At 35.3% G+C, this 23,294-nt stretch overlaps 1 protein-coding gene across 3 annotated transcripts in view; it reads right to left on the bottom strand.

Moving 5' to 3' along the window:
* Positions 1-22,866, bottom strand: part of LOC148941150 (dehydrogenase/reductase SDR family member 12-like) — a 110,918-nt gene extending 88,052 nt beyond the window's left edge. Inside the window, exon 1 of one of the 3 annotated variants that reach the window (XM_089103794.1) lies at positions 22,699-22,866. In XM_089103794.1, the coding sequence (XP_088959920.1) occupies positions 22,699-22,805 (107 nt within the window). In that variant the 5' untranslated portion in view covers positions 22,806-22,866. Of the gene's footprint in view, positions 1-2,673; positions 2,737-2,818; positions 2,953-22,698 lie in introns of those variants that run through there. The other 2 variants (XM_089103795.1, XM_089103796.1) reach the window with 2 other exon arrangements.
* Positions 22,867-23,294: the final 428 nt, after the last annotated feature.

The raw sequence follows: 23,294 nt of genomic DNA on the forward strand, positions 1-23,294 counted from the left end.
AAACAAGTATTCAGGGGTTTCTCACTCTGGCAACTATATTTAAACTTTAGTTTTTGGGGTTTAGGGGAAAAAAAAAACCTGGGTTAGGTTAAATATTAAATTTATTCTGTGCTTTATCCCCCCCCCCTAATGAGCAAATATATAGCCCAAATTTGTGCATCAACTATAATATTTTTATCATATTTCATTTTATTTCATTAGCATTAACCAGACTTCACTTATTACATGTTTCTCATATTTTAAAACAGTACCATATTTTCTTGTTTTTGTTATGTAGCCTAAGGCAATTTGAGGCCATTAGAGGGGGGAGGAAGGATCAGGTAAATTTGCAGGTGGCACAATACTTTTGCTAGAATGAAAGTAAAAATGTCTTTTGATGCCTTTTTTATGCTCTTTCATAATACAATAATTGCTTCTGTCACAAACTGCCCTTAAAGGGACCCCAAAGGTATTTTATATGAATTATGAAAGAGCATAAAAGAAGCATCAAATAATTTTTCACTTTTCATCCTATCTAAATTATATGGCCCACTGCAAATTTTCCTTGAACTTTACACACCCCCCCCCCCCTAATGTGCAAATACATACCCTGAATTGAGATTTACCCTGAATTGATGATGGTAAAGTTTCAAATCACAAAATTCAGTGCTATTTTTGTCAACAGCATTTGAAAAACTTGAAATGGTAGGAAAATGGTTTGAATTGAGTTGCCTAATAAATGAGGTTTGAATTGTTATAAATAAGCATTTTTTGAATATATTACTCTTGAACAATTTATTTATAAACTAGTGATATGTTTTTAACTACTTTTCAATAACTTAACTAGTGTTCGTAGCTTCTTTATGTGGTTACAAAATGAAATACTTTGGGGCCCCTTTAAGGGCTAAAGATGCAATTTGCAACAGAAGCAATTATTGTATTATGAAAGAGCATAAAAAAAAGGCATCAAATGACATTTTCACTTTCATCCTAGCTAAAGTATTGCACCACCTGCAAATTTACCAAGGATCAATTGTCAAAAACATGAGCTTAGTTCTGACAGAGCGCGAATTTCGTGTCACCCCGCAGAAAAAATACGCTTCGTTCATCAAAATCTTCGCTTTGCAGCGCTTCAAGCTCAAGTTGAAAAAATTCGCATTGCTATCATCATTCACACCAGAAATAAACAAACAAATGGATATTGAAAAACTTATTAATCTAATTTCTACTTACCCTTGTATATACAACATAAGAGAAAGCTGCAGCAGCACTGATGAGTCTCTTTTTTCTTTTACTTTTGAACTGCATTTTCTCAATAGTAACAAAATTTGCGGACTGTGAGAACTACATGGTGAATTCCGCAAAGCGGCGCGATGCGAAATATCGCAGAGCAAATTTTGTTTGTGCTCTGTCAGAACTAAGCTTAACAGCAAAAAAAAAGAGATACATCAGTGCTGTCCATGCAAAAATGTGATTTCCCTTCTTGTTGAAGGTGGGGGTTTCCTGTTTAGGGTGTTCAACAAGGGTGATTCTTATTAATTTTTGTTATTGCTGTGATGCTATTTTTAAGGGGTTCAATTTGCTTTTAGGATATTTCTTATAAATTTGCTTTCAAAATAGTATTTATTAATTGAGAATAATCAAAATAATAATTATAACTCTTGAGGCTAAAACTGACAATTTATTTCTTACTAGATGGATTATATAGCAATACATTTATAACTCTTGATTTCTATGGGCTGTTTTGAGCCCCTTAAGCAACATTCACAAGTATGTCTAGCTAGAATCCCATGTCTAGACATGTGTGTAGCCAGAATCCAATGTTTAGGCAACGACTATTCAAAAGTAAAATGTGGTGCTTAGCTAAAACTACAAATCTAGTTTCAAATTGTCATTTCTAGCCAACCAACAGAGCTTATGCGGGCAAAATTTTCAAATATTACAATCCCTATTTTTACTGTCACAAGCTAATGGATGAGATAAGCAAAACAATTGCCTTAGTGTGCTTCATTATTATGTATGGTGTTGCATATTTGCCTAAAATGAAAAAAACAATTATTGAGAAAACAAAAATTTAACTCAACAAAAATGTAAACAAAAATGATGAAAATAGTGGAACTTGACACATTCTGATTGGCTGTAATCAAAAATCCTAGATATTGAGTTCTAGAGTTTAGAAATCAATGTCTAGCCAAGCGCCTTGTCTAGCGTGTCTAGCTAAGTACTGAATTTTACTTGTGAATGGTTGTTGCCTAGACATTGGATTCTGGCTAGACACATGTCTAGACATGGGATTCTAGCTAGACATGCTTGTGAATGCTGCTTTAGGAGCTTAACAAAGAATTTGCCAAGAGCCAATTATATTTGGAAAGAGCCCAAGAAAAGGCATTGAGCAATGTATTTACTTTATTACTGGGCTATATAAAATACATTAAAAAGTAGAAAATTTACTGCAGAATTATGAGAAAAAGGAAAAAATTTAGGCCTTTTAGGCTGTGTTTGAGGAGAACACTAAATAGGCTAGAGAATACTCTATATTAATATATTCCTTTCTCTGATTTCTATCCTGAACTAAACCTTGACCAAAATCCCAGAAAGCTTTGCCTTACAAATCCCATAAGCTAGCCTATTCAAATCATCAGAGTTGTTTCCAAAGCCGTAAGTCAAACATAAGCTAAATAAACTCAAACCAACATTAATGGAAGCAAAGGCTCTGGACACATTCCTGTAGGGCATAGCCTAAATCTGTCTTCTAGTCCAACTGAACTAGCCTGGCCTACTTTCCAAATAACAATCTAGAACTATAGCATTTTTTTTTGGGACCTTGGTTCTTGCTTACTTCGTATATTCCGTGATACCCTTCGCCATCCATACGGCATTTCGGTAAAAAGACATCGTTTTATTTAGCCTACTCCTTATATAAAAAAGCACGTCCCATAAGCTTTGAAATTTGCATCTTAATTGTCAACAGGAAGTTATTGGTACTATTCAGAGTCTCTAAAAAGTACTATCATAGTATAAAAATTACTAACACCAAAAAGATCTGGCGTATTTTGCGCTTCGCGCAACACTTCTTAAGGAGCCAATCTTAGTTACTCTTTGAGATTATCAAATAAGACATTTTTTTTTTATTTCTCTGTGGCTAGTTCTCCTCAACTGACTTCTAACATGACAGCAAATAGCAACTTATATGGGGTGCAACTATATGTAAAAACGTCTTATCTCTGGATGTTCACTTTCAGTGGCCCATGATTCCTTAGTGCTGTAATAACACTGCTTTCAGACTTTCCATTTTCTTGAAAAATGGGACGAATAACTGGAACCAGTAAAAGCACTATAATTTACCTTCCTCCCCCCCCCCCCAATGTTCAAGTACATAACCTAAATAATATATTTTCCCTGTATTTTTTTTCGTTAACTGATTTCGTCAGCGTCCAAATATCTTAAGTCCAAATATCTGGACTTCTGTACCTTTTTTTTCACTGTCTAAATAAATGGATTTATCCCCATTAGAAAGTTTATTTGTTCGTCTTAGAACGGCAGTGGTCTAAGAAAACAACACCTAATTTAAAGGTGTTACGTCGAAAATTCGTCAGCGTTCATTCAATTTACGGCTAACTAGGTTGAAACATGGGAAAATATATTTATTTGGTTATATATTGGCATATTAGTGAGTTTTGGTGATAAAATACAATGTAAGAGCATCCAAATGTGTTGCATTCAACTTTTCTGCATATTATGAAGTAAGAATTGTTTTTGTAACGTGTTTCCTTCCGAAATTCCCAATTCTATTCTTTTAACCAAAATATGATATCTATTGGTTTTCAAAGTCGACTCCGGTTAAATCAACGCACAGACAGGTGTTAGATTAACCGGTAATTATCTGTTAGCCAGTAAACACTCGAGAATTTGGTTCTAAAGGTACAGGGTTGAAACAACCGAGACGCTTCGGAGATAGATAGGATATAAATAACTTGGGCTGTATATTTACACATTAAGGGGGGGGGGGGAGGTAGAATATTTTATTAGTTTACCAAATATTTATTTGGTAGAATAAATATTTATTAAAATAGCTAAAATGTTGTTTCCTCTGAGCCAAAGCTAATTGTCTCTGTATACAAACCGTAATAAACCGGTTATTGTCTGATTTTATAGATCCAAATTCTTGCGTGTGTATTGGCTAACAGATAAGTACCAATTTACCAATTTAATTTTTCCCCTAAATATATAAAGCGGATTTTTCGATAAAGTATCCCTCAAAACATTTTCTTTCAAAATCTAAGGGGACAAAGAATCAAAGGAGGGGGTGAGGTAGTTCATTCTCCAATTTGCACAACTGATACCGGAATACTGATACCTGGCTTTTCTATAATCGAAAATTATTTCACTTTGACAGCTTCTACCATTTTTCTAGTTGGAATGTTTCTAACTAGCAGCTGTTCATAATTCCATTGAAAAACAACACACTTTTGCTTGTAAACTTAGATTATGTTCCAGCATTAAGTTAGGAAAAAAGGGGAGTAAAAGATTAAACTGGAAGGGATTAAAATACATCTAGTAAAAGCCTAACGTCGAGAAAAATATTTTCTGAATATAGACAGTAATAATCTTATTAAATGTATCTGGTTAAACAATGTTCAAAATATTTTGTAAAACATTCATCAACAAAACAAACAGCAGTATCCTATATACCTACTGGTTTTAAGATATTTGATTTTAAGAAAGTGCCTTTTTAGTCTACAACTTCAGGAAGAGGATGGACACTGAAGCCCCTCCCCCTCCCCATAGTATTTTCCTAATGATGTACCTATATTGTAATGCTTTATTTTGAAATAAATTCTTACAATCTTTACTGCCTATCCTTTTCAAAACAATATTTCCCTATATTTAGTCTATCTGTATAATTGTTCTTCTTTCTAGATGTTTATCTAATGTATGACTGAACAAAAACCCAAATTCTGCCTGTCTGGAGCCTGTAACATAATGTAACATCTATTTGTTAGCATAACAAGAGAACAACCGATAAATGAAAATGTTAGTGTTATGTCTTACATCTCATTACAAGAATGCATGGAAAAAAAAACCACGGAAATCGTCCTTCATACGGGAAAACAGGAGGCTAATGAGCGCTTTGACTTCTTGAATATTAAATTTTAAAAAGGCATTACTTTTAACAAAAATATCGAAAAAGTACTACTTTCACAGAAAGTATTCAAAGAGTACCTCTTTGATTAAAAAGTATTAAAATAGTACTTTGGTTCTCCCCGTGGCAACCATGATTTCAACTTGATTTGAATAGATTTGATTTCATCTCTCGTATCCAAGGACCTTGTAACCATATTTCCCGTAGAGTTAGTTCTCTTTCTTAAATTTGTAATACATCTCGACTGCAGTAAACTAAACGCAGACATTATGTACAATTTTATAGATAGGGCACTACACATTTCTGAGTTTATCAATCTAGCACAAAATATCCAATGTAAGTTCAATTAATTAAGTTTCCGAACGGCGTTTAGAAATTTTAAAAACAATGAATTGAAGTTTGCAACGATGACCACACTGCCTTTCCATCATACACATAAAATAATAATTTGAACAATAGGGATTTTTTCCATAAGACAGTGGAACTCTAAAATTCAAATGAATATTTCGAACCTATGTCCAAGGGTCGTCCTCAGTATATCACAAATGAAAATATAAAAGAGAAACTTATGATTATAGGCTACCACCAGTTGGACTGGTACAAGATATTAGATCTGTTGCTGCTACTATTTTCATATTGAAGACAGCTCATGCCAAAACCCGTTCAGTTTCGTGTAAATGGGGCAGAGTTAGCTATCCTTATTGTGATGTTTTAAATGAGTATGATGATATTAGACATATTTTAATGAAGTGTAGGAAATATGATATACAAATAAATGTATTTAGAAATTTTATTTTAAAGTATTTTGGTGCATTTACAATGGGAGTAATCCTGTCATGCAAAGTCCCCTAAGTGGGTTCATAGAAAGGCTATATCCTTATTGACTAAATATATAAAACATTATAATCTGCATAATGTTTTACAATTTTGTTGTCTACATTGACTTTATGTATGACTTATTTTATTTATATATATTTTTTTTAGCTATCTTTAAATTTTAGCTTATATATTTCAAGACATTTCATGTAACCATAGCGGGATAGTGATGTGATATGTAGACTAATATTAGTAATTTAAACAAGAACACTCTGTACAATGTCTTAATTGCACAATGATATTTTTAAGTGTTGACATGGCCTGTGCCAAATATATATCTGTGTAATACTCAAAGTGACATGGTTCCACTTAAAGCCCAATATTTAAATGAGGATCGTACTATATGAGTGGTAGATTTTCTCAAACGTCAAGTAAACAACAACAAGAAGAGAAACTCACTTTCTTATTACTTATTTAATTAATTATCAACCCTCTAGGTAAATATTTACATAAAGGGAGTAGGATGACAATAGTGACAGTAATTAGCATATGGCTAGCATCCTCTTTGATAGCTGTACCAACTGCCATTAATACAAGGGCTGAGACTTTAAGAGCCAATATGATCCATCAGGACAATGGCGAGGTCAGTAATAAAACAAAAGACCCTGACTTTTGTTCTCCATACCCAATGGCATGGCTCTCAACGGGGTATCATCATAGCATAATTATCAGTAGATTTATTATCTATTATGAATTGTCATTAGTTTTAATTAGCTATTAATATGTAAAAAATGGCTTAAAATTTAATGAGACAGGCTAGCGGAGTTGCACGAGATATGACAAGACATGGGAATACTTTAATAGTGTGGAGGAAGGTCACTAAAATGGTAAAGCCATATTCTGGATCTTTTGGAGTGGTGCTAACAGCGTTTTCGAGGCACCAGTATATAGCAGGCCTCCATATTCAGCTGTGGGTCTGATACAGGACTTGTAAAGTGGGATAATCAAGCTGGATGGAAGACGGTTTTTTTAGTGACGAGTGACTCCAAGCTTTTTTTGCGCAGAAGGTTTTCACTCGTTCAAGGTAGTTATTCCAAGAGATATCGATGGAGAAATGAATCCTCTGTAGACAAGCTCGTCAACTCTTTACAGTTTCATTTTTGAAAATGAAACTAGGGTATCCACGCAGCACCTTTGATCAGATAATACCAATCTCCTTTGTTTTGGATGCATTAAAGTTGATCATCTATGATTAGGCCCCTTTTTGATTTCATAAATATCTTTCTCTAAAAAAACAGAAGCTTGTACTGATTCTTCGTGTTTTGGAACGGCTGAGTGTGTCGTGGTGTCGTCAGGGGTGTAGAGGGTATATATTTTTCAACAGAGTCAACTATAGCCTGCTGGTACTTCTCTACAGCTTTCTCTGGGCCTTCAAGGAGAAATGCTCTCCACTGCTGAGAACTAAGTGTTTCTCAAATTGTCCCAATCACCTCTTTTGAATAACCAGATTGTCCACTTATGCTTTATTGGACGATGATTCCGTGTGCAATGACGGCAACATCGTCACTTGTGAAATCCTGGGCATCTACCTTAAAGCAGTCAAGATGATCTATAAGGAAGAGGTCAAGACAAGATGATCCGTTTTCGGCCTTGATATATGTCTAGATCGACAAGTTGTTTCACCCTGTATGAGAGACATGTCATACAAGTCCAACCCCTCGTTGTCAGTATTTTTGCAACAAAGCCACATGCTATGACGACGTTGAAGTCTCTGTGGAGGATAATAATCTGTGAAGGCATTATTCATAATGCCTAAGGGTATATTTGAACCTATTAGGGTAGAGGATGCTAAAATGCAATTGTGAAAGTAAAGCCTGGTATGCACCAAGGGCGCCTTCAGAAAATTTTCCAGGGGGGAGGCAGATACCAGAATAGCAGAAATTGGAGGAGAAATAAATTTTGTGGTAAAAAATACAAAGAAGTATTTTCCGGGGGGGAATTTCCGCGGGGGGGGGGGGTATTTTCCAAGGGATAGTTGCCGGAGGGGGAGGCTGACCATGATACCTTTACACTGATCATATTTCAAACAGTTGAGTGGTACAAAAATGTGATTCTATACTGGTATAGAAAAACCAAGAGTTTACTATAAAAAAAAGAATGGTTACTGTTTTACTAGTATTTTTAATAATTACTATTAAATTTACTATTCAATTTAAGCCATTTATTTGTAACTTATTTAGAACTATGCGTTGATTAATTATTAATTATTTGTTGATTTATTAAAAAATCAATATTTTTAATTCACAAATTCTGGTATCTTGACTAAATTCCCGTTCAGGTTTAAGCTAAAAGTTAAGATTCATTATTTTGAAAGAAAAGCAAGCAAAATTCCTAATAGGATGAGACCTTTTAGGATACAACCAATGGAATAGACACAGGATAATCATTATAGACTTAAGCAGAATTAGAATCTTACCCCTTAGCTAGAATTATATTTTAAAAACTAAGGAAAAGAATAAAAAAAAAAAAATAGACTTACGTTTTTAGCTTGACAAAATATTTGCAAAAACCAAGACCAAACTGACTCCTGGTAGGGCACGACGCTATATATATATAAAACTTTCTTTGTTTATCAATTCCGAAATTCGGTAAGCTTTATCAAGCTTGTCACACTATTGCTAGGGCATAAGAATGCCCTTCAGTGTATTTACTCTACACCCTAATCGGGTTCCGGTTTCCGTCTCCTTTAGATCGATAAATAATGACCTATATTGAGTTAATCTAAGATCTAAGAATTGAATCAAATTCTGAATTGATTCTAAAAAAATTTCATAGCAGTTCTTAAAGACAAAACAACATTAAGAAATTATTTTTCTTTGGTGAGTTGTTACACATCTATTTTCTTCCTACTTTGGTCTAAATTCCAGGGGGGGGGCCATGCCCCCCCCTCTGCGGGCGCCTATGTATTGAGTTAACCTAAGAATTGAATTAAATCCTGAATTGATTCTAAACAAGTTTCATAGCAGTTCTTAAAGACAAAACAGAAATAAAAAAATTATTTTCCTTTGATTAGTTGTTACACTTCTATTTTCTTCCTACTCTGGTCTAAATTCCAGGAGGGGGCATGCCCCTCCCCCTCCCCCTCTGTGGACGCCCATGGTATGCACGTGTGTAACAACAGTTATTATGTTGCAGTCTAGATGAGGGACTTCTTGCTAACTTGGGAATCTGTTGAGTTAATTACCTTAAATTACCTTAAATTGCAGCTAGAAGAAATCTACCTTGTAGAGCTCTGGAGTGATGACTAACTGTATGCAAGAATTACTGGTGACCAGGTGCTGCTCCATCTTCGATAGCATCCGAATTGAATTTACACTTTTTGGAGGACCACTCACCATCTAGCCTTCATTTAAAAACAGCAACAGATTCAGCAGTAACAGTTTCATTAGATAATTTGTTCCAATCATTGACAATACGTGTTGAGAAGAATTGAGCACGGACTCTAGATGTTGTAGTCTGTTTGACAAGTTTCAATTGATGACCTCTAGGTTTTGAATTGGTACTAACAGTAGGGAATAATGCTGGGAGAATGTTAGCCCTCAATAACTTAAAGGCTAAAATTGCATCCCCTTTATTTCTCCTGTATACAAGTGTAGGGAGATTCAACTTTGATAGTCTTACAGGATAGGAAAGCTCTTGCATGCCAGATATCACTTTAGTGGCATGTCTCTGCACATCTTCAAGAACTTTTATATTTTTTTTTAAATATGAAGAGGCAAGTTACATTCCAACTTCAAGCTTAGGACGCACAAGTCCCTTATAAAGAAGACGGATGACTTTAGTAGAACGAGTGGAATTGGTACGCTTAATCAAAGCCAGGGTTGAACTAGCCCCAGCAGCAAACCTCTTAGCATGTGTGATGAATTTTAATTCATTGTCAATAGTGACACCAAGATCTTGCTCATTATTTACAGAGGAGAGTGTGTGGCCTAAGAAAAAATAAGACCGGCAAGGATTCTGTTTCCCAAAGTGAATGATATGGCACTTGGCAACATTGACTTCAAGAAGCCAGGCCTCAGCCCATTGACCCAGCAGTTGAAGATTATTTTTCAGTAGGGCTTGATGTTGATAGAACATGACTGGTCCAAGAAGCTTCAGGTCATCTGTATAAAGAGTTGAATTATTGCTATAATGGAAGGAACATCATTGATGAAAATATTAAATAATGTAGGACCCAAGACACTTCCCTGAGGAGTTCCACTCAGAACACACGTTGAGGAAGAAATAATACGATCTCCAGAGTCATCAAACAACTGAACACGTTGGTTTTTCGAATAAAGAAGATCAAAGATCCAAAGCAGGGATTTCTCTTCAAGCTTAACTGCGCGGAATTTAATTGCTAGTTGATTGTGACACACTTCGTCAAAAGCTTTAGAAAAGTCAAGCAGCATCATGTCAGCAGGCACCCCAATATCACGCAAATTGGTAATGTGATCCTATGATTCAAGGAGATTTGTGTCAACAGATCTCTAAGAACGAAAGCCATATCGGGAACTACGTAAAACAGTATTTGCTTCAAGGTGTTAAACAACTGCAGAATTGATTCTTTCAAGAACCTTAACAACTGCTGATGTCATTCTGATGGGTCGATAATTTTCAGCAAGATTCTTTCTACCTTTTTTAAAAATAGGAATAATATGTGTAGTTTTCCAATCCTGAGTCTAGAAAGATTTAATGATAATTTGAACAGCAGGGAAAGAGGTTGACACAAAACTGCACGACATTCGTATAGGATACGAGGGTGAATGCCATCTGGGCCAGCAGATTTATTTAGTTTGAGGGATGTTAGTTCATTTAGAACCAAAGTATCTGTAATCAGAATTGGTTCCATATTATGTGATACATCATATAAGGGAGGTGTAGGATATACAATACTGGAATTGGACAAAAAAACAGGTGAGAAATACTGACTGAAAATGTCTACTTTTAGGTCAGGATCAGTAACTGATTTACTATCATGCAGGATATCTGGGATTGTGTGTCTGCTGCTACATTTTTGAGTGGCATAATGCCAGAAAGATTTAGGGTTAACCATAACTTCCTCTGCCAGTCTTTCCTCAAACCTTCTCTTCAACACCTTTATTTGGTTTTTTGTTTGATTACAAAAGGATTTGAAGACTAGATAATTTTCTGTGGTCTTAATTTTTCTATAGCGGTTCCATGCTCTGTGTTTTCTATTGATTAGCTTACTAATTTTAGTAGTTAAAAAAGGTAAACTTTTAACTTTTTGCCTGTTTTACCTGAAAAATTCTGGTGCATGAATTTCAACATTTATTTATTTATTTTTATTTATTTGTTAACTGAAAACCGTCTACAAAAACTTGAAAAGGACGGAGCAAAATATAAGAAAAAAAGAAAAGAAAACAATAGTACAAGACAAATATCGACAAAACCAATAAGATCAAATAAGAAGGTCAATTATAAATAAATCAAGGATAAAATAGGAACAAAATCAAACAAAGCAAAAGCAAATTCACACATACAACATCAACATATTCATATATAATTATATATAGAAAAAATAAGAAAAAAAAGAATGAAAAAAAAAATAATATCAACAACAGATAAAGTTATTGCACTAGAAGTGGGCCTAGCTCATGACCAGTTAATTTTCTATTATGTTTTCCAATAACTCGAGAAATAGCTATTTCTGGTTCTGCAATTTTATATATTTTAACTATAGGTGAATTTCTGTGCCAAGGTGGTAGACGTAGTAAATATTTTACAAAACGAAAAAAACAGAAAATGGATTTTTGACTTTTCAGATTTTGTAAATATTTTCCAAAATGGGGCGATGTACAATATATGGGGGAGGGCTATTGTATTAAACTTAGAATTTCGGAATTTAGAATTTCCGTTTTTACATTTGACCAACTCTCCTTGATATCATCAGTAGTAAGCTTTTTCCAGTTGACTTTGGCAAGTTTTTCAGAGACTATTTTGTAGTTTACATACTTTTGTTGCTTAGAAGAAGGCCGAATGGTAGGTAGACATACTTGAAATATTTACAACATGGTCACTGTTACCAACAGGTGTGGTTATTACATTCTTAATAAGATGGTCAGGGTTACTGAGTATAACCAGATCAAGAATGTTGGAGACTTGACCTTACCTGTAACAAGTTGGTTGTGAGATTGCTTGACAGAGGGAATTATCAAAGAGGGCAGACAAAAAAGGAGAATCTCTATTACAAAAACTAGATACATCAATCCATTGGATTTCAAGAAGATTAAAGTCCCCCATAAGGAAAAGATCATAGCTGTCAAAATTGGTCATCATGTGAGACAACATGGCAGCCAAATTAGATTCAGAGTCCATAACACACGGAACACTGGGGCTTCTATAAAGAACACCCACTACAATTGAAGTTCTTTGATTGTGTAATTTAATCCACACAGACTCAATTCCATCAGGATTCAGAGAATTGAACTATATGAGACTAACATTAAGTCCATCTCTTATATAAAGGCACACTCAGATTAGAAAATAGTTGGTAATCATCAATTTTGATTTCGTCAGGAGTTAAAACTGACAAGGTATTTTTTGGTGAAACTTCTGTAATTGCAGCAACATCCACTCCTTCAGATTTCATACGTTAGGAAAGAACAGAAAGCTTATTAGGGAGGCTATCAACATTGGAGCTAAGGAATCTCATTACCTGAGAGGTAGGAATCTGAGAGGATATAGGAATTAAAGGACTGGTAAGGTTGTTGGATACAGCACTATGAAACAACAAAGAAGAAACATCAGTTAAGCAAGTTGTTGTTGAAGAAACAAAAGAAGTGTCAACATCAGAAAGGGAACTATTATTATTGTGTTCACTACTAGACCATTGAGAAACAGTATTAGGTGATGCAAATCCATAAACCTTTAAATGATTATTAAAGGTAAAAGAAGGCACATACATTAGTGGGACATTAGAGCGGTTTCCAGGAAGGAAACAAGGACCTTAAAAAATGGCCGGGGAAGGTGGTGCCAGGCTATTATCCCTAACCTTGTCTTGTTTCCAGGGCTTACAACAGTGTGCAGACAAAAGAAAACATTTTACCTTAATTTTGTGCTATCAGTCACTTTTTTGCTGGCTCTTAAACAAAAACAAAATATCCTATTATTTCAGCAAAATTTTATGCCATATTCCTAAGTTTGATAAATTGATTTTGAATCTTTAATACTTTGTAAATCAGGATTGAGCAAGGGCATGAGGCTCAAAAGACACACCTTTAGGCAGTACATCTATTTGCTAAGGTTTTAGTTTCATAACACAAAAATTATAGTTACAAGCCAACAAAGGTCAGTGCTTGCTGGAGGGGAAATGGTTCCATAACTGATGTAGGGATAAGGTGAACACACTACTTGATTTCTTTTTTATGATCTTTTTATAAAATATACCAATGTATATGCAAATACCTCCCCCTCTGGTGGTCCCATGTTTAGTCCTAAAAATGTATTTCTCCATTAGTTCAATCTAGTCATATGTTATAGCTACTATATTAAACCAGTTATCATCTCATTCTGGAATTCATTATTTTCATGTGTCATCAAGTATGTGATTGACCAAAATACTATGACTTTGAAATGTCTTTAAAAATTGGACAGTGTTAGAAGAAACCATGATAACCTAAATAATAGAAACTGTCTGCATTTTATAAAGCAAGAACTTCACAGTTTTTTTTGTTTTTTTTTTTCATTGTATAGATTCCTACGGTAATTAGATGGTGGGAGGAGCTTTTGTGAGTGAAGTGATTATGAAAGGGTATATTATAATTATGAACATTATACTACTACTACTACTACTAAAAACTCACCACAGCACCAAGCCGCCTGAGGCCAACACAGCTACGCATGCTCCTCCTCCACCCCAATCTATTCAAAGCCTCCCTTTTTACACCCGCCCACGAAGTTCCTATTTCTTTTAAATATTTATTTATGATGTCCTCCCATCCCAGACAAAGACAACCTGCTTTCTGTTTAGCCTTAGATGGTTGGCCTAAAAGAACAATCTTTGGCAATCTGTCATCCTTCATCTGCACAATGTGCCCTAACCACCTCAACCTTTCTTTCATTATAGCCCTAGAGAGCAGTATTGAACCACATTTTTTGTATAGCCTATTGTTTGAAATACGGTCAGTTAGCCAGGTACCCAGAACAATCCTTAAGCAATTTCTCTGGAAAACATATAGCAAATCTTCACCCGCTTTTTGGAGCGTCCATGCTTCAGAGCCATATTTGACCACTGTCATCACTGTAGCTTATAATATTCTAATCTTGGTTTGCAGACTTATCTTCCTATTCTTCCAGACTTTTTTTAACTGTGAAAAAACACCCTGAACCTTGGCTATTCTATATTTAACATCTTCACTGCTCCCACCATTTTTACTGATAATACTACCAAGGTAAGTGAAGCTGCCCACCTGATCAATCTTTTCATTACCCAACATCACCTTTTCATTTTCCCTTATTTCTAGCCTTAGTGACTTAGTCTTCCTAACATTAATTTTCAAACCAATTCTAGCACCCTGAACTCGCAAAACCTCTAAAACATCATTCATTTTGCTCACACTTTCATCTAGGATGCTTAAATCATCAGCATAATCCAAGTCCAGGAGACTTTTTCCTCCCCATTTGATTCTAATATAATAATATAATATAGATTTATTACCTGCCAAAACTGTAAGAGATACAATGGGCGGCAGAGTATAAAAAAGTGAAAAAAATGCAAAAAAAAAAAAAAAAAGACAAACAACAAAGTATGGTTTAACACGAATATATACAATGAAATGGGCCCTCAACATCGACATTCAAATAACACATTCAACTCAAGTCTGTCCCTGAAGAGTTACCCAAGGATGACCTGGAGTCATGAACTTTTTATGAAAACTCGCTACTCTGGCAGGAACTGCCAAGGCAGGGTCTATCAATCCAAATCTACTGATCAAATACCGGTGTTTGGACCATGGTGGTATTCCAAGCAGATACTTAGCATATTTAAAATAAATCGTGCGCAACTTTTTCTTCTCTGTCTGTGTGAAGCAACTCCAAAACGGAGAGATGTAGAGAAAACTTGGTAAAACAAATGCATTATACAATTGGGCTAAAATATCACGACTAAATCTCGCCTTGCTCAGGACAAGCTTTCCATATGCAGAACGAACTTTTCTAAGGGTATCAGCGATAATAAGTACGCGTGTGGCCTTGAGTGACGTACCGATCGGGACTCCAAGGTAAGTAAGTGATGGAACAGGTTTGATTTCCGTATCATCTAGCATAACGCATATGTCCTCAGTCGACACTTTATAATTGAAAAATAACAATTCAGTTTTCGATGGATTAAATGTATGGCCGACACGAACATATTCTACCTTTGATGCACTAAAACAACTCTTTATTCCATTTAGGGTTCTACTAATGTTTAAAATGCCGTCGGCATAACCTATGAGCGACACATTAATTCCACATAAAATACACGTTGTTGGTGCTTCATGTTGCACTTCGATTACGGAATTATTGAATAAATCTGGTGAATTTACTGCTCCTTGCCTAATACCCTTTTTCACTGGTATATCAATTTATAAAAGCATATCACAATCCCAACCAGGACACTTTATACTAACACGAAGATTACTATACATTGAATCAAGGGGTCCGATGACCGAATTATCTACGCCTCTCTCTGCTGCAGAGAGTAAAATATGTTCATGGATAGACAAATCAAAAGCACGGGCAAGATCATGGGCTGCTAAAACTAAAGAATTGTTTTTCTTCTCAGCATCAGTTAGTAGAGGTTCCATTAAATAAAGAGCATATTCAAATCAACGTAATCACTAGAACCCAAACTGGCGTTAGGGAACTAAGCCATTGCTTCTAATTTCGTCGCGAATAGGAAGCTCAAATAGTTTACATAGTGACGTCGATATAGTAATGGGCCTATATGATGAGTACCGGGAGGGAGGCTTCCCTGGTTTGAGAATTGGTGTTATTACACCAATGCAAAAGGTATCCGGGGCGATACCTCTGGTAACGATAATTTGTAATAATAATGATGCATGTTCAAGAAGTTGTTCACTACCATAGAGTAAATACTGCCCACAAATTTTATCGAAGCCTCTCAAAAGTTTCTTTTTTAGCTTTTTCAGGCATTCACGTATTATACTTCTATTAACTACCATGTTCTCTATTGACAACTTAAGCATTTCATCTAGCTCACTCTGGTAAGAATTCCGTAGCGCTTGGTCATGACTTTTGAACTGATCGGGTGAAGTAAGTATTCCAGGCCTCTTTTGTTGGAAGGGGGACCTCAGAGGTCGATTCTTTGGGCTTCACTAAATTCCGCCAAAGAAGTTTGGGATCGGACTTGCTTTTATTGCTGTATTCGTCAATTATGTCTCTACGGTGCTTAGACAAGGCTTTGGCAAAGGCACGTTTAGTATGATTCTTCACTTTCCAGACTCGCCCAGATCTTGGCTTTCTACTGTCACACCATAGGCGAAACCAGAACTTTGCAGTCTTGCATGCTTCTTTTAAATTTAGGTTAGCGGACCATCCTCTAATTTCAGTGTTTACTCGAACTTTTCGAGAGGGTACGGCTGCTGATTTGGCACACCGAAGGGCATGGCATATTGATGCAGATTAAATTTTCAACAGATGTTTCTGCTCTTCGACCGGGATGTAACAGTTGGACATCAGCATCAGGAAATGGACTAGGATCTTTTCAAGAATGCTATTACAAACTTATCGATTCTACTGGAACGAAATATCTTCAAACTCCTAATATTACACAACTTTGAGCTTTGGAGCTGCGCTTTTTTTTACTTCAGAGAATGGGCAAGCGAAACTCAAGGATATAGGTAAGTGATCGGTAAGTGTACCACCCATGAGTACCAACACAGATTTGTTCTGGACATTGAATGATGTAACAACATGGTCGAGATTAGAAACAGAGCCACTGTTATGACAATAACTGAAGTTTTTTTCTTTATCCACAACCTTGAAGCCATCTTGTAAGACTCCTAAAGCTATTTGTGTTCTGGGACTGTCAGTGTCAGTAAGGTCGCAGTTTAAGTCGTCAATAATTAAATAGTCATGATCCGACTGCTTTATTCTCAACACACATTTAGCAAGTTTCTCGCAGGATAGGTTGAATTTTCTCTCTGATCGATCATTCTTGTAATTAGTAGGAAGGTAAACACAGATCAGAACAATACCATAGACGTCCACTGCGATAAAACTGTCTTGCTGCTCGACAAGTTTGGCGAAGATGTGATCTTTATTTACAATAGCAATGCCTTCAGATGGCCTTCCTCTACAGCTTGATTACGCTTCTCTAATAAAGAACCGATGCTTGTCAGAGAACTTGATACAATCCAAACTATCCTTGCTTAAGAAGTGTTCTTGTATGCAAACTATGTCATGATCTTTGGCAAATTGTTTTATAATTGGCACCTTATCACGCAGATTTCCGTTCATATTCCAAGATATTACTTTAAGAGATGAAATGGTGGCTCTTGTCATTGCGGTTTCTTCATTGCTTTGAGGACTTCGGGACAACGGATGCTATAACAGGGGTGCTTATCGGATTTGAAAAGTACGCACCAAATAGGATTTTTGCAAGGATGCTCCTTTTTTGAAGCATGCCTTTCTTCGCCATATCTAGTTCAACGTTGATAGTTTTCACATTTCGACGCTAGGTGTCCATAGTTTTGACAGTTGAAGCACCGGCGTGGGACATTAATAAACTCATCAATATGAATTCTTTCGTATCCTATCAAGGGAGGGTTCCGCATTGCATTTTGCAGATCACTTTTAAGGGAAAACTGCAGTTTGAAGGACCTGGTTGCTCGGATTTGCTCTGCTTTAACACAATTCGGGACCACGGCTAATAGAGCATCAGCATCAATTTCTGTGGGTACAAGTCTAGCTATACCAGAAAAGGTAGGAGTTTTCATTTTGGGGTCCAAAGTCGCATTATCACCGTTTAGAATAGCAACACTCAGTTTTTCGGCCGCTTGTTTGTCTTTCAGGTTTATACGCCATTCAGTTTGGGTTTGCTTCAGCTCACCAACATGATCTGTTATGCTTGAATCGTTGTTACATAGTTTGTCAATAAAAGCTTTTCTCCCAGCAGCGGAAGGTGGCGGGTTTGCCGGCTTCTTAAGAATGACAGCATAGGTGGAACTTTTCGGTGCTTGTGTTGGCAGGCTATGCGTTGTTGAGTCCTTATTTTGGGCAATCAGTGAATCTAACTTCGTATTCATCTCGTTAATGTTTCTGGTAACAAATGCGCTGATTTGGCTACCGCAAGAGGGGACTTCTTGGGGCTCGGCAATAACAAAAGTCGGTAGCTCCACACTTTTCAGATCACATTCTTTTAAGATTTTAATTATGTTGAGAACATTTTCACTTTCAATATGTTTTATGGAGGGGCGTACGTTTGGATGAACAATAGAGTAGATGAGGATTTTAGCCTCCTTGATCGATTCTTTCCCAAAGAAGTCGGTGCACGTCTTAGCTATCTCATCTTTCGGTACACCACTGAGCATTAATCTTAGCACTTAGTTCAGTACATCATTTCAGACCAATTTTTTTGGAGTGGGCATCTTGGCCAAGGAAGAAGTTACTCGTAAAATACTCACCGGCAACGTCCCTCGGCAAAAATTTCAAAATGGTCACCGGCAACCCTGCGCACGGGAGAAATTCTTTGGAGCTTTTACGTCAAGGAAAACGAGGGAAGCGTCGAGCCCCGCTACCTATTCCCCGCAATTTAAGAGTCAAAGGACCCGGCAGGTACCTCTACGGCCGTTGCAACAGGTGCTCTCCCCTCTTCTGCTCGTTTTCCTCCCAAAAAAAAAAACCAAATCCCGCTAATACAATAAAATACTGGTTTGTGCCTTGACCTCTAGATGGCGCTCCGATGTAGGCCTTTGTAAAAGCGGTGTACCTTAGGTGAATGAAACAGGAATGATTTTGATGTGGAAGAAAAGTGCTTAAAGTTGTTATTGTTTGGCGTTGTAGAGATACTGGAAATTTTGGTTAATGGTGGGTATTTTAATTTTGAACAACAGAGAACCGTGTCCTGAAGACGTTTCTTAACTCTAGCATCAGATCTTCACTTAATTGTAGGTAAAATTCGCTATAAGACTCTGTATATAAGGTAAAATAAGACTCTGTATATATATATCATAATATGAATGCACTCTTAAATCCGCTATTAAGAATTATTATAGATGACGCTGTTTTGCTTCCAAGCAAAGAGCATAAATTAGTAATAATGTTATAAGGCAACTCCAGTTAAATAAATTTATTCTTCAACACAAATTATGTGAGAAGAATTGAAAACTATGCTTCCTTACTGTTCCTGGGATCACAGATTCCAAATCGAGCACAATCTTGGTGAAATAATCAAACTATTTCTATATGAAATTAACTTATTTCAAACTTAGTAATTTATTTGCTTCCGTGGTCTCCCATTGCCTTTCCTGTGCTCCTTAAAACAAAGTCCATCAAAATAATCCATACAAAGGGGGATAGAACACAACCCTGCTGAACTCCTGATTTAATAGAAACAGTATAAATAAAGAATCAAGTACTGAGTTCACCTTGTCCCTATTTCAGTTATGAAATCTAGTATATACTTACAGAGGGTGGATATGGATATATCAAAATACCCTTCCAGACAATAACTGGGGCTTGGGATACCTTCCTGGGACTTTTTTTCACTTAATTCAAGTATTTTTGGTAGCTTTTTATAAATAAAACCAGCAATTTTAAAGCACAAGTGGGCAAGTTTGCTTGTTTAATTTTCCCTCTTGTTTCCCTTTTTTTTTCCTTTCAGAAGTTGTTGTCCTTGCTGCTATTTTCAAAGAAGTTGTTTTTTCTGTTGTTATTTTTGAGTATGTTATCTTTCTGTTTCCTCTTTTCATACTATTTTGTATACTATTTAAGAAGTTGTTGCTTTTGTTGTTATTTTTTTAAGTATGTTTTCTTTTTGTTTCCTCTTTTCACATTATTTTGTACACTCTGTAATTGTACATTTACTGTATATGGCGGGTTTTTGATATATTATTATTTATCATATTATTTAGCTTGGAAGAAAGTGAATACATCACTTCATCTTGTTATTTATGCTCTTTCCAAATGTAATAATTGCTTCAGAGGGAAACTCCATTTTGAATCCTCAAAGGGGCCCCAAAAGACAACTTAATTCTATCACCAAAAAAAAAAAGTGATCAAAAGCAGAAATGGGTTTTAAAAGCTATTAAAAACATACTATTTGCTTACAAATCAATTATTCAAAGGAACATATCCCAAAAGCACCAATTTTTAATAATCTATTACCAAAACAGCCTATGGCTTTCTCCTTTATTGAATATAATAAAATAAAAACAATTTCAGCTTATAAACATTACTCAAAAATGTCAAATGTTTTCCTGATATCTGTCAAGGGCCTGTTTCCAGTGCAATAAACTTCATCTCCAAGTATCCCCAAGATTTGTAACTCTACAAATTAAAAAAGATATATTTCCCCTTTTTATTCAGTTTCATGACTTTTTACATTTTTTTTTAATTTTAAACAATTTTTGTAAGTTGTAAACTTGTTTGTAAGTTTGTAAACTTGCACTTTTTCATATGATTTAGCAAAGAAGGATGTGAATACTTTACTTAATGTCTTTTTATATGTCCTTTCCAAATATAATACTTGCTTCTGGGGCAAATAATTTTTTAGCCATTAATGAGGCCCCAACAGGTAACTTTTATCTAGGTAAAAGTCTTGTCTAATTAGTCAAACATTAAAACAAAGAAGCAGTAAAGGTATATTGGCTCTCTAAAAGGAGAAATGTTAGAACAAAACAAAAAATATTTTTAAATTGTTAATTTTTATGGCTTTATTCACATTTATTACAATTCATCCCATCCCCCTTTGATGTTCTCATATACCCCAGGCTATACAAGAAAAATACTTACCTAGAATATGATGGAATTCTTACTTTATAATATATAAAAAGTATCAGTGAGTCTCATTCCCTTGTCTTTACCCATTTTCATTTTTTTCAAATCATTTCCATCAAAAATATTATGTTTTTTTCATGGCTTAGAGCAATTTGAGACCATTAGAGGGAGGCTGGGGATGAATTATCAAGAAATGGATAAAACCATCAAAATAGCAGTTTAAAAGTGTCTCTCTTTTTGTTCTAGCATCCTTCCTTCTGAAGAGCTACTATTCTGTGCCTTCACCAAATTAGATTTAAATCATGCCCTTAAGAAACCATGGTGTTTAAGTGTCCAGCTAACAACAAAGAAAAAAAGCTGAACAAAAACAAAAAAGAGGACACATCAATGCTATCTATGAAAAATGTGATTTTCGTTTATGTTGAGAGTGGGGGGCAATAATTTTTCTGTTTAGTTACAATGTTCAACTAGGGTGATTCTAAACATATTGGGTCCATTCTTTTGCACAAAGATCTCATATTTTTCTGCAAAGATTTCAATTCTTTTAGCTCATCTTTGTTCTAAGATCTTACAGCTCACTGATATAGCAAAAAGTGTGAAGGGCGCCATCTTTCTGCCATATAGAACAATGATGAGAAAACTTTGATGATATACTCATCATTGTTCTTAGACCGCTGATCAGAGCAGAATGATGGAAGATGTTTGCAAAAGAATGCTATAAGATCTTAGTGCTAAGATTTCACTTTTAAGAATTCTTTGTCAAAAGATGTAATATTTTAGCACAAAGATGAGTAAAAGAACAGCCCTATTATTTTGTTTGCTATGATGCTGTTTTCAAGGAGTTTGAGGCATTTTTTTAAGAACATCCACAACTTTGTTTTCAAAATAGTTGGCCTATTTAAATGTTAAGACTAATTTAATTAACCTAATAATTGTCATTCCTAGACCAGCTACAAATGGCAATTTTTTCTCACAAGACAGTTTCTTTGGCAATACATTTTCAAACTTTTGGTTAGCCCTACTATGGTCTCTGGTACAGAAAAAGGCATCAAGTTAAGTATTCACTTTTTTCCAAGCTATTTTACAAGGAAAAGCAGAAATTTATTGCTAAATTATATGAAGAAGGCAAAATTTACACTATTTTCCTAGATAAAATAGACAAAAACCATATTTAGAATGTTTTCTTTGTGCTAGGCCTATTAGGCTACATTTGGAAAGAATATTAAATAGAAAACAGACCTGCCTAAATTGGTATGTTTTTTCTATCCTGTAATAAACCTTAGCCAAAATCTCAAAAGGCCTTGCCTTAAAATCCCATAGGCTACTTTTAGCCTATTCAAATGGGATACCACCAGATGGCTAATTTGACAGTGTATTCTTTCCTCGTTTTTCTAAGAAATTCATGAATTTCTTAGGACCTATGTATTCATAGAATATATACCCCCACCCCACTTATGTGCAAATATATACCTAGAATTACATCCTCAATCTAAATATAACATCAATTTGCATCACAAATGAACTTTATTCCCATATTAGCCATGTGGTGGATGTCCTATTCAAATCATTAAGTTTGTGTCAAAGACAAAATTCAAACATAGTCTAGGCTAAGTGGACTCAAAGCAAAATTAAAACTCAGACCTTTAAGTCTCAGTCTTCTAAAGCAATTCGACTAGCCTGACAATAGCCAACATTCCAAAATGACAATCTAGAATTGAATTCAGTTTTTCTTATTTGGGACCTTGGTTCTTACTTACTTAGTATATTCGGTGATACCCTTCGCAAACCATACTGCATTTCGATAATAAGACATTGTTTTATATAGAATTATTGAACTGACCAAAAAAAAGAAAAAAGTCCTCATATATATAACAGGGCCGTTTTTTCACTCATCAATGTACTAAGATCTTGTAATTCACTAGGCTATTCACAACTCACAAGCAGGGTTGCCGACAGATCAAAAAAATTCTTAGTGTCCAAGCTCTTAGAAACGTAACTTTTGATAGGAAAGTTCCTTTTCAAGGCAGGGGACCTTTAATTCACTGTCAAGAGAGGCACTGAAAAGAGGGGGCATTGCCTGTATTATTTGAAAAATATGTTTTTATGAAATCTCATTAAAAAGCCTCCCTCCAAATTTAAAAGGTACCTTTTTTGTATCTTCATTAAAAACTTGAAAACAACCCGTCCACCTTTCTAGATATTAACGAATTGGAACCTCTTTTGCTTTTGCAGCATAAACAACTGTGCAACAGAAAAAAAGTAGAATTGATTCTCGTGCAATTTTGTCTTTTTTTCGAGCAATTTTGAATAACACTTTATTTTTACGCAAGAAAAATGAAAATAAATAATATGC

The sequence above is a fragment of the Artemia sp. Qi Xiang Cuo genome, chromosome 18 (genome assembly GCF_049724085.1).
Source record: "Artemia sp. Qi Xiang Cuo chromosome 18, ASM4972408v1, whole genome shotgun sequence".
In the NCBI taxonomy this organism is placed as follows: domain Eukaryota; kingdom Metazoa; phylum Arthropoda; class Branchiopoda; order Anostraca; family Artemiidae; genus Artemia; species Artemia sp. Qi Xiang Cuo.